Source organism: Ranitomeya imitator, chromosome 4 (genome assembly GCF_032444005.1).
Source record: "Ranitomeya imitator isolate aRanImi1 chromosome 4, aRanImi1.pri, whole genome shotgun sequence".
Lineage (NCBI taxonomy): Eukaryota > Metazoa > Chordata > Amphibia > Anura > Dendrobatidae > Ranitomeya > Ranitomeya imitator.
Genome location: NC_091285.1, coordinates 426542091 through 426555387, shown reverse-complemented (window position 1 = coordinate 426555387; position 13297 = coordinate 426542091). Strand labels below are relative to the sequence as shown.

Sequence of the window (13297 nt, the reverse complement as noted above, 5' to 3'; positions counted from 1 at the left end):
ATTTCGATGATGATAAGATGTTTTGATCGCCTCTTATTGCATTTTATTACAATGTTGCTGGGCCCCAAAAAACTAATTTTGGAGTTTCAATTTTTTTCTAATTACGCCATTTACCAATTAGATTAATCTATATTATACTTTGATAGATCGGACTTTTTAAGAATGCAGCGATATGAAATATGCATATTTTTTACATTGCTTTATTTTTAATGGGACAAAAAGGGGGTGATTTGAGCTTCTGTAATTAAAAAAAATTAATTTCACTTTGTGCTGTATTTGTTGTCGTTACGGAACTTGAAGCTGCGATCATCCGATTGCTTGTAATATAAAATCTTGTAATGTAAAATCACGGACTCCTATGAATGCCACTATGAATGCCAGCTAAACGCTGTCTTTCATAGGAGAATCGTCATGACAAGTCTTCAGCAGACTCATAGGTGCCCAGCACGACACAGTCACGGGCGCGTTGATGGGCACATGCGCCTCAGCAGGTGTGTGTTAAATGCTACTGTCAGAGATTGACAGTGGCATTTACCAGGTTAACCACAGTATACTCTACTCCGCTCCACCCAAGGTTGTTAGAGGTAGATGATGGCTGAATTATTCAGCCATTATCTGACGGGAAAGGCTGAGGACTTCGCTTGCGAGCCTGCATCAAACACAGGGACCCAGCATATGACGTAACTGTATGTCAAATGTCAGACAAGGGATAAGCACTGATTCCGGACTTTGTAGTTTTTTTTTTTAACAGTATCATTAAGATATGCCATAACATTATGACAGGTGAGGTGCTGATGCCCAGTAGGGATGGGTAAACCCGAGCAGTAAAGTTTGTGGTCCGTACAAGACACCTAGTGTCAATGCATGGACCCCGAACAAGGACTTCTCATGGAAGTCCGTGTTACTGTTTGGTTTTGGCAGCCCAATCAAAGTTTGTTGAAAGGCTGCAGCCAATCAACAATCTTTTCTGGCGCGGGGACGTCTGCCTGCATCACAGCCAAGCCAATACTTGCCCTCTATTTTTGATAACAAGCGCAGGTAAAACAGACAAAGGGGTCTGCCATAAATCCATCCCATGACGATCCCCGAATAAGTCAGTTCAGCACGGGAGCTGGAACACAATGACAGCAGCGTGTGAATCCGGTTACTGTGAAGAGCGCCGACATCCATGAGCTTATCGCAGTTCACAGCTGATGAACTGCAATAACGTTACTGATGTCGCCGCTCGCAGGGAGTGAATTTTCTCATGCTGTGAGTGATGACATCAGTAAGGTTACCGCAGTTCATTGGCTATGAAATGCGATAAGCTTACTGATGTCGGTGCTCTTCACAGCAGCCGGATTCACACGCTGCTGTCATTGTGTTCCGGCTCCTGTGCTGAGCTGTCACATTACTGATGTCACCACTCAGCACTGCATCCGGATGTAGGAGAGTCAAGGATCATTGTGCGATGGATTTATGGCAGACCCCTGATTATTTTTTTTTAAGGTAACAAATGGGTAAAATAAGGTTGGAGAATGTCTTGTACAATTAAAAGACCTTTCTGTGTGTGTGTTTATTACTTTTGACTGTGGGGTTAGTACTGAGGGTGTCCTATTGAAGCCTCTACATTACTAACCCCTGATTCTTGATGTCAGCGCACATTACACAGCTGACATCAACCCCAAACCATCACCCCACTTGCCAACGCACCAGTGCAAGCGGGAAGAGCTGAGGCTAAGTGCCAGGATTGGCGCACCTAATGCCAGGATTGGGACCCGATGGTCGCAATGCTCCATGGAGATGTTTGGATAAGCCAGGTGGTGACTCTCGTGTCAACTGGCTTTGGACCTTGTATGGACTCTATGGACTGTCATCTCCCTACGCTTGTCATTACCTCTTCTCTGTGTGTGTCTCACAGGTGGAGTAGCGACCCTGGGAGCTCTGATGTAACATCTGCCGTAAACCTGGTGGGTCAGTGGAAGGGTGAGACTGTAATGTGCACCATCTTGGGGAATTTTGCTGGAACTGCCGAGTTGTCTGCCTGTTCTGTGGTTCAATAAAGTATTCACAGACAGTGTGACCAAAAAGATAGACTTGATCCACACTATGGTACTAAAAATAACAATTTTATTGAAGACAATATAAAAACATAAAAATACATCATACTATAAGTCAGGAAAGGTGCAAAAATCCACAAAACGAGGGACAATACTGCCATAGGCAACTTCAAGACCCAGATACGTGCTGTCACATATAACGTAGATAAATAAGGTAAACAAATAGTCCAAACCAATATACACGTCCCCACTATTAGGAGCTATGGGTAACAATATTGTAATATATAGTGAGATACTGGAATCACCCTAATAGGAATGGTTCCAGAGTATTAGTACTCCCTAAGTTGGTGGCTAGAATCTAGATAGCATAAACATGGAAAACAGTATAGACTAGTTACCTTAAATTATGTGCTGGGTGAGTGCCCCGGCGTCCCTCTGCCCCGACGCGCGTTTCGCGTTCGCTTCTTTTGCTATCTAGATTCTAGCCACCAACTTAGGGAGTACTAATACTCTGGAACCATTCCTATTAGGGTGATTCCAGTATCTCACTATATATTACGATATTGTTACCCATAGCTCCTAATAGTGGGGACGTGTATATTGGTTTGGACTATTTGTTTACCTTATTTATCTAAGTTATATGTGACAGCACGTATCTGGGTCTTGAAGTTGCCTATGGCAGTATTGTCCCTCGTTTTGTGGATTTTTGCACCTTTCCTGACTTATAGTATGATGTATTTTTATGTTTTTATATTGTCTTCAATAAAATTGTTATTTTTAGTACCATAGTGTGGATCAAGTCTATCTTTTTGGTCACACTGTCTGTGAGTGACATATAGTTAGTTGGTACTTCACCCTCCGTTTGGGAGGTATGAGTGCTATATCTTGTGAGCAACTTATTGTGAATACTCAATAAAGTATTGCCACACTGTTTTACCCTCACCCTGACAGGAGAGCGGGATTAGGCGGGACAATCTCTGGTCCATGCGGATTCGGCTAGCAGACTTGGGCACCCAACGACCCCCCGTTTCCCCACACCATGGTTATTGGGCCATTCCCAACCTACAAATATCAGCCTGTAGCTGCCCCAGAAGTGGCGCATCATATTGGATGAGCCAATTCTGGCGCTTAGCCTCAGCTCTTGCTGATTGCCCTGGTGCGGTAACAATCAGGGTAATTGTTTTGGGGGTTAGTAATAGAGAGGTGTCAGTCATACGCCCCCATTATAACCCAGTAGGAAAAATAAATACACACAAAAAAAAAAATATTTGAATAAAGACTCCCCCACATCTCTTATACCTATCTATTAATGATATGATCCCACAAAGAAATCGCAATACCAAGTCCATTACCTTCTTTGTCTCCTGTGCGTGTGGACTGTGGATAGCAGTAAAGCTACAGCTCTGTGGACTGTGGATAGCAGTAAAGCTACAGCTATGCATAGACTTCGGCTGATGAATACTCTCATCAGCGTCCTCCCTCCTTATGTACCTGTTAGTGCCTTGTTTTTTGCTCATATTTGTTGTATTTGACTATATTTGCCCCCTTTTCACATGTAAAGCGCCATGGAATAAATGGCGCTATAAAAAATGTATAATAATAATAATCAGAGTCGCTTGCTCTCACTATCAGCTAGAGCATGTGACGCTGATGACAGTATGACAGTAGTAGTCATCAGCGAACACTTGACTGGTGGTAACCTTTTCACCGCCAATCATAGCTAGTGGTTCACATGCTGTGCTCTGTGTCAGTGTGGGAACCGCGATACTCAGCAGCTGTGACTAGCGGTGACTTCAGTAAGGTTATTGCAGGTGAGAGCCGGTGTTTCTCACGGTGTCACACACATGACAGCGTGGGAACCGCCGGATGTTTGGGCCCCCATTCACTTGAATGGGGTTCGGGTTCAAGTTTGGGTATTGTGCTGGTACTTTTTTATAAAGTTTGGCCGAACCCAACAGACCTGAACATCCATGCATCCACCAATCCCAACTACCCACGGATCATATAGTGATTGCATATTTAAGCGATTTGCCATCAATTTATGAGACCGAATTACTGCTTTAAAACTACATAAAATACTTATGTTTGTGAGAAAAGGTATTAAGAAGCCAAATTAAAACATAAAAAAGTTTACATTGTATCTTCAATTCACATATTTATTAATTGTAGCATGGCACTTCAATATAGATACAATAAACAACGCCCTAAGAATCTATGCGTATTCCGAAGACAAGACGTGAACCATACTAAGATGTATACTAAAAGATATGTTTATTAGAAAAAAACTTGATAAGAATTATATTTGATAAATAGTGCTTGCTGAAAGAGACACAAAATGTGCCTGGATAGGGAAAAATAAACAGGTAAGACTTATAAAGGGGCCAGGAGCAATAAATTGGCGAAATCAAATCCACCAAATTAATAAATTCCTTTCATAGTATATCTTATCTATCAAAAAGTATGTAAAAATACCTTTAGATAACAATTACATGTTTGACTTAAAGCATTCTTCAAAATTTTCCATACATCAGCCAACAGGACTAGAATTATATCGTCATAACATGGATTTGCTACATACAGTGGACATAAAAAGTCTAAACACCTCTGTACATATTACAGGTTTTGGTAATGTACAAAAAATAATACCATACTATACCACACGTTTTCCTCCTTTAATGTCACCAAAATTCTGTACAACTTCATTGAAAAAGAAACTGAAATAATTTTGAGAGGGAAAACAAAAATAACACAACTAAAATAGTGTGGTTGCATAAGTGTGAATTTATAATTGGGGATGTGGTTGTGTTCAGAAATAGCCAATCACATTTAACCTTGTTTTACATAGTAATCAGTGTACAGCTTGCCCAAAGTGAAGCATGGTGGAGGCAGCATTCCGCTATGTAGCTGTTTTTCAGCACCTGAAACTGGAGCTTTATTCACAGTGGAAGGAATTATAAAGTTTCAAATATCAGTCAATTTTGCAACAAAACATTTAGGCCTTTGCTAAAATGTTGAACATGAAGAGGAATTTCACCTTTCATCGTGATAAAAACCAAGCATACTTCCAAATCAACAAAAGAATGGCTTCACAAGAAGTTTTGGAATGGCATAGCCAGTGTCCAGACCTGAATCAAATCGAAAATCTGTGGTTTGACCTGAAGAGGGTGCTGTACACAGGAGATGACCACACAAATAACAGATATGTAGCCCTTCTGCAAGGAAAAGTGGGCAAAGATTCAAATTTCATGCTGATAGACTACTACCGAAAATGAAGAATGGTGTTACGAATTCAAAAGGCACTTCAACAAAGTGTCAGTCTCTAAAGGGGTTTTCCCACGAACAAAGTTCATTTTAATTAATAGTTCTTGGTATAATAATAAATTACAAAATCGGATGCGTTTAAATAAAATGTTTCTGTGCTCAGATAATCTTATAAATGCGTAGGAACATGGTCTACCACATCTTCTGGGCAAATGATGTAACAAAAGAGAGTATACAGACAGGACAGCAGTGGGTCACAGCTGATTCTTTTTGTGAGGTAAAACATTTCCCTGCCTGTTTTTCAGCAATGTTTTACCTCACATAAAGAATCAGATGTGATCCCATTCTGTCCTGTCTGTATACTCTTTTGCATCCTCCCCTGCCCAAGAGATGTGGTATGATCAGACCATGTTCCTGTACAGTCAGACACGGCCATTACACAGTACACAGCAGGGGCACATTTATAAGATTATCTCAGCACAGGAACATTTTTTTAAAACACATCCAGTTATGGAAATGATTATTATTCAAAGAGGTATTAATTAAAACTTGATTAAAATTAGCTTTGTTTGTGGGAAAACCCCTTTGAGGCTGTGCATATTTATGCAACCACATTATTTTTGGTTATTATTCCTGTATTTTTGTTTTTCCATTCGAATTTATTTAGGTTTGTTTTTCACTTGAATTGTACAGATTATAGGTGACATTAACGGTGGGAAAAGTTCTGAAATATTTCTTCTTGGTATGATTTTTTTTTTACATGGCTTAAAAATCTGTGATTTCATATATTCATAGATCTATTCTTACCCCTTCTACGCAGGGCCTCCTCGCTCTCAGGTTTGCGACTCACAGACACCACCTTCATGGTAAGATGAGCCCCCCCTTGGCGAATGAGTGACACCACTTGTTTATGACCGACCTTCACAACATTTACTCCATTCACCTGCAGAAAACAAATGGCGGTAATCAGAAGGAAATTAGAGAGAGATAGTTATAGAGTAGCAGGTGAGGATGGATTAGCTATAGACTGTGGCATAAGGAATTTTATCTGGTTCATGTATTAAGTATTCCAAAAATATAATCTTGCCTTGAGACACAAGCAACCTAATGAAGCAGACGAAAAAACTGGAAAACATTTCTGTACACATTCAGCATGCTATTACATTTACATGGATCGTAATGCTATTTTTCAATCCTTCCTACTGGATATAATGTTACTGGGATTGAACAGAATGGACAAAAAGATACAAAAATGAAGAGGGGACAATATGTGTAAGTGCAAAGAAAAAGTGGAGAATCTGACCACAGCAACTGATCGAAAAGTCGGGGTTAGAAAAGAATAGGAAGATCCCAGGATGATGGCAGTATGGATTCAATAGTGTGAATTCACACGCGGCAAAACAGGTGGATTTTACCACGGTCTTGCCACAGTCATGCTGGAGTTACTCACTGTGTATACAGAATGCTGCGCTGGAGTATGCAGAGAAGGTGCTTTTACATGCAGCTTTCAATGCTGAATTTTGCCACATTGAAGTCAGAGATGAAAAAGCAGCAAAACTACCATGTGTGAATATGGCCTTAAAGTATGAGACTGCATGCTGATTCCACACCTCGATCAAGAAGTCTCCTGTCCTAAGACCTGCTCTCCATGCTACGCCATCGACATCCACAGATTCCAGATATTGCAGAGCAGGGAAAGCTGGTGTAGGTGTGAACTCCTCGATTGGGGTCTCTGCTACAAGAAGATTTATTTTGACAATAAATTAATATATGTTAATTTTAAACATCCCATAATTTGTTCTAAATATATGTATGAATAGGACTGGAAAAAGCAAGCAAATTCATAAACTACTATTTACTCATGTACTATCCTGCCATTCATGCCATAGTCCATATACTTAAAGGAGTTTTCCCACAAACTAAAGTTCATTTTATTCACTAGATCTTGGAATGAAAATAAGGTTTACAATAGGAAGTGATTAAATAAAATGTTCCTGTGCTGAGATAATCTTATAAATGTGCCCCTGCTGTGTACTGTGTAATGGCTGTACAGGAACATGGTCTGATCATACCACAGCTCCTGGGCAGGGGAGGAAGCAAAAGAGTATACAGATAGTACAGCACGGGATCGCAGCTGATTCTATTGGTGAGGTAACATTTCCCTGCATGTTTTAAGCAATGCTTTACCTCAAAGAAAGAATCAGCTGTGATTCTGTACTGTCCTGTCTGTATACTCTTCTGCTTCCTCCCCTGCCCAGTAGCTGTGGTATGATCAGACCATGTTCCTGCACGGTCAGACACAGCCATTACACAGTACACAGCAGGGGCACATTTATAAGATTATCTCAGCACAGGAACATTTGTTTTACTCACATCCAATTGAGGAAATTATTATTATTCCAAGATCTATTGACTAAAATTAACTTTTGTTCATGGGAAAACCCCATTAAGTGTATAGAGTGGGAAATACAATACATCTTAAAAAAACATCCAAAACATGGCATAAAGTAATTTTACCCAAAATATAGTCACAAATCTTGGACTAACTACATCTTCACGGTCCTGATAGTTGTAGCCATTAGAGATCAGACCCATAGTTGGGCTGGACTTCATGCAAACACTAAATGAGGTCTAAGACTGAAAGCTTGAATGATGTAAGAGGTAGACAGTGCCAGGACATCTAATACATAACCAGATACCAAATAGTTGGATTTATGTTGCAAGGTTTCTAATCTGCATACAGCTGGGCATTTGTCATCAGATTTCACAATACAAACTGCATACAATACTAAATAGAATGCTAAGACTTGATGAGTCTGGTGTACTTACTATGAAAATCAATGTAAAATCATTTTTGGAAGCATTCTTGCCAAGTATTACATTGAGTTCCTTCAGTACTCATAAAATACTCACTTATTTTAGAATTATACAGCAATTCTGACATGTATTTTCACAGTAAATATCCCAGAATTATCAGGTCTAAGAGATCTATTTATTTATTAATGTATGCAGTTTGTATTATGAAATATGCTGATACATCTGCTTTATATGGGTTGTCTCCTAACAAATATTTATGGCATAACTACAAGATATGGCATGGTGTGGGTCTACATCACTGGGACCTGCACCTATCTCCAACGGGGCTCCCTAATTTGCTATTTTAATGCTGCAGCCGCCACAGTGACAGGGTATGTGGCTGGTATGGGAAACAGTCAATCGCACATCACCCCCTGCCAGTAATCCATGCCCAAAGCTGCAGTGACATTTCATCACATTATGTGACCGTAAAGGCCCCCATGCACAATAGACTAATGTGGTCTGAACCTGCCGATATCGTCGGGTTTGTACAGTACAGACCAAAAGTTTGGACACACCTTCTCATTTCAAGATATTTCTGTATTTTCATGACTATGAAAATTGTAAATTCACACTGAAGGCATCAAAACTATGAATTAACACATGTGGAATTATATACTAACAAAAAAGTGTGAAACAACTGAAAATATGTCTTATATTCTAGGTTCTTCAAAGTAGCCACCTTTTGTTTTGATGACTGCTTTGCACACTCTTGGCATGAAAATACAGAGAAATATTTAAATGAGAAGGTGTGTCCAAACTTTTGGTCTGTACTGTATATGAGGACGCTGTCTAACTGATTGTCATGAGAGACATTGATCATGTCTGATTTCGGAGTGCCGATTGCATTGTTCTCCCTGAGATAAAATGATGACCGACATCTCAGTTGGCAGCTTCGACCGAATGAGCGCTTCTGTGTATGTGTCGGCTGAGATGGCTGTTAACCAAAAGATCGACCAAAGCATTGTTCAACCCACAACTATCTAATCAGTATGGCCAGCTAAAGATTCAATGAATATTAGGTGCACTTACACCCTACATACCTGGCAGGAGAATGAACGTTCCATCAAATGCTATTCCTCCTAACCATCATTGAAGGGGTATTCCCATTTTCAAAATCCTATCACAATATGTAGAAGGTTTATTAATAATAAAAATAATAATATTAGCAAAACCCTCCAAATAGAAAAGTAGTATAGTACAGTACTTCTGATTTGCTATGTCGCTTACCCCATGTGCACAGCATTGCAATAGCGTATGTATCCATGGTTACGACTACTGTCACTATGAGTGGTCGTACCCATGGATACCTAAGCTACTACAATTGTCTACATGGGGTAAGCGACACAGTGAATTAGAAGAACTATACTACATTTCTAATTGGAGATATTTGCTAATATTGTTATTATTGTACCTACTACATATTGGGATAGGATCTTGAGGATGGGGATACCCCTTTAGGTTTGCAAACTCTGCCTGTCAGTGAATGTGTTTTCAATAGGCTAAATGAAATAAGCATCTTCTAATCTTCTAGCAGTATATATATATATATATATATATATATATATATACATACATATATATATATACAGTATATATATACAGACACATATAAATACAATACTGTGCAAAGAAAGGAGGCTTTCAAACGTAAACATGTAATAGTTTATTTTTACCAATTGACAAAATGCTACACTTTTGCACAGTACTATGTATATGTAGCCCTATACTTTGTGCCTCTGATTCAATGTGGGGCTATAGAGAGTTCTCCGTAATAAGACACAGTGCTTTTAGGTTAGGTTCTCACAATGAGTTTTGGTGAGTTCCTGACGCAGCGTCTTACAGTTCCAGCAATGTGGATGGGATGTATAAATATCTCATGGCCCCTGTGCAATGTTTTTATGCAGCGCAAATTAACTTGCGGCGGGGGTTTCAAATCCGCAACATGTCATTTCCTCTTGTGAGGTTTAAGTGGAGATTTTTCCACAGATTTGCATTAGGTGCAGAAAATCTGCAGGTAGAAAATACATGTCTGCTTTTCGTGCATTTCGCTGCGGGAAAATCACTAAAAAAGCATGTAATCCACACACAGGACTGTATCAATAAGGTTTTGACAAAGCCAAATACCAGAAACTATCAAAGCAAAGCATCTATATTAAAAACATGACAGGTCATACAAAAAAAAAAGCCTACAGCGTCAAAAAAACACATGCTAAAAATGCACTCAAAAATGGAAATGTACCTAAGAGGGGCAGAAGTGATGCCGAAAATCTGCAACATCAAAAACTCACCAAACACTTATGGGAACGTAGGCTTACACTGAATAAAGCTCAGAGGCAAGAAAGACAGGCATTGACTCCTATTGCTCATAATGGGAACCCGCTACGAGCAATGTACTAAGACCGGTTGTATTTTGGCACAAGCCTAGTAATGGCTGAGACTACTGATATCAAAGGAGCAAACTACCGTAGATTTGTTGTTTCGGTCTTGGCAAACTGTCATTACAAATGTGTTGGAAACCGATTTCCTCATCTTCAGAAGCTATCCCAGCTATTGTCCCACCTCTGTAAAGCTATCCTGTAATAATTCTACAGCCACAACCTTTCGTGCAGCATGGTTCGCTAGTCGGACATACCTTTTGCTCCTCTTAACACAAAACCAAATCCCTCCAGTTCCCTCTTCTGCAGTCGTGCAACCTTCTCCTGGATGACATAATCACTGCAAAAATTCACATAACAGATCAATACCACGAAAAAAAAGCAAAAGAGAAGCTGGTGACCTGTATATCAGAAGAGTCTCCATCTTACTACAAATCCGAGCATTGTGCATAGACGTCAATCCAATCACAATTTACATGACAATATTGGTGAGCTCTACTACTGTCAATGTACTGGGGGCCCCTATGTATTAAATGGCCCAATCAGTCAGCAGGACCTGTCATCCGCCAAATGTGGACGAGGCTTGGGCATGTAGGGTGTTAGACGCCAAGCCTTACTACTCACAGAAGATAAGCCATTACCCGAGTTGTCTCGTTCAGCCGGCAGCTTTCTAAGGTATATTTCCAACTAAAGGTTCATTTATACTGCAAGACTTTCATGAGAGAGACTTACTAGCAACTCTACTTCATGATATTATTGCAGTCTAACAAAACAAAACACTCATTTATTGGGTACAATGAGCATTGGTGCTGCACCAAAGATCATCGTTTACAGCAGTGCATCGTGCTGAATACACAGGATCTGTGCTGCCGAGACCAAGGTCTGTTTATCAATATTTAGCAATCTATTACTGATCATTTAATGCGCATATGAAGCCGAGACAGCCTGTGTAAACAGGACCTGTGCTGCCGAGATCAATGGCAGCCTATGGGCACTGATCAATCCATTAGTGATCATTCAGTGTGTATCTGAAGCCGAGACAGCCTGTGTAAACAGGACCTGTGCTGCCGAGATCAATGGCAGCCTATGGGCACTGATCAATCAATTAGTGACCATTTAGTGTGTATCTCAAGCTGGGTCAGCCTTTGTAAACAGGACCTGTGCTGCCGAGATCAATGGCAACCAATGTGCACTGATCAATCCATTAGTGACCATTCACTGTGTATCTGAAGCTGGGTCAGCCTGTGTAAACAGGACCTGTGCTGCCGAGATCAATGGCAACCAATGTGCACTGATCAATCCATTAGTGACCATTCACTGTGTATCTGAAGCTGGGTCAGCCTGTGTAAACAGGACCTGTGCTGCTGAGAACAACGACAGCTTATGGATTTTGAAAACTGAGAATAACTGTATGATAAACTGATTTTACCTATGAGAAGTGAAGGAGTCATAGGATCCAACTGTGTAGTGTCTGAACAGACGCTTTGTCCGATCTTCACGAGTTTCTAAAAGACAGAGCCAACTATGTGTGAGACACAATGAAGTCCTAGCCCATGTTATTGTACAGCCTCGAAGCACTTACTGATACGTACTACATAAGCAGAAACTTTATAGTAAAATCATTAGGGAAAAATGTAAAATCGTCCATCAATGAATGCCTGTGGATAGAATTTTCTCCCTGAAGGATACCGCTGTATTTGTCATACCTTGACGCGGATCTGGCTGCCTCATCTGCACTTCCTCCACACAGTCTGCTGGAAACCATCCACTCCGACCCTTTACCGATCCTTCCCAAAATCCGCCTTCACCAATACTCAGCACTGCAAATGGAAAAAGTTACAAAATGAGACAAAAATAATACATGTAAGTGAGCCCACAGATAACGTCGGGTTTATTGATGGACACAGGATAGAATCGTAATGGAACATACTGTATAGGAAAGTAAGTAACTTTCTCTGTTCTCCAGCATGAAGAGAATTATCATTACTCCTCATTGCCTAATTTTCCAACCACCGCTGCAGTCTATCAGACGTGGCCAGGCATGGAGTGCAGCACTTACAAGCTCTTTTCTATACAGCTTGGAAGCGCTGCTCTGTATCCGGATCCGACGAGCTTCAGTGCCTCTGTGGTTCTCTGATGTGGCAGAGACAAAGCTGCATCATCAGAGATCGCACAGTTTGGACCCGCGGCACTGCTACGCCATTGGTCTAAAACTGTCAATCCTCGGGAGCACTCAGCGCCCTCTCAGCGAGCAGGGAGCCAGGCGAGGGGGGCTCTCTTGAAGACAGAAGATGCCACAGCCTCTTTGAATGTATCATACACAGTTTTCCATGACACATTAACTTTTTTTTATACTGTACATTCATTGTTAGATAATAAGTGTATTGTATTATCTAGTGACATTTAGTATCAAATAGTTAATTATTTTGCACGACAGTAAAATGAACATCGTGTTCAATTAAGGGAGCAAAAAATGATAAAAAAAAAAGACAAACAAAGAATAAATTAGGATAGATACATATCAAAGATGTGCACTGCATGTCTTACAGCTGTTATAAAATATGTAAGTAGTATTCCAGGGTTTACACTTTAAGTACAACATTGATGTTACTAGTTAGTAGGGTTTGTCAGTGGTAAGAAAATATTAATTTTGGAAGGGGGTAACTAGACTTTTGGCCACCAGATGCCTATCTTTCAGGAGGTAAGATTAAGTATTAAGGTTATATAAGTATATACTGCTGGCGTCACAGGTACACTGTCATG

General features: G+C 40.2%; 1 protein-coding gene across 4 annotated transcripts in view; it reads right to left on the bottom strand.

The window, feature by feature from the left end:
• SHANK3 (SH3 and multiple ankyrin repeat domains 3) overlaps positions 1–13297 on the bottom strand; it is a 614328-nt gene that overhangs the window by 62206 nt on the left and 538825 nt on the right. For all 4 annotated transcript variants that reach the window (XM_069765494.1, XM_069765495.1, XM_069765496.1 and 1 more), the window contains exons 14-18: positions 12241–12354; positions 11964–12039; positions 10792–10874; positions 6911–7035; positions 6108–6243 (exon numbers count right to left, since the gene is read on the bottom strand). In XM_069765494.1, the coding sequence (XP_069621595.1) occupies positions 6108–6243; positions 6911–7035; positions 10792–10874; positions 11964–12039; positions 12241–12354 (534 nt within the window). The remainder of the gene's footprint in view (positions 1–6107; positions 6244–6910; positions 7036–10791; positions 10875–11963; positions 12040–12240; positions 12355–13297) is intronic.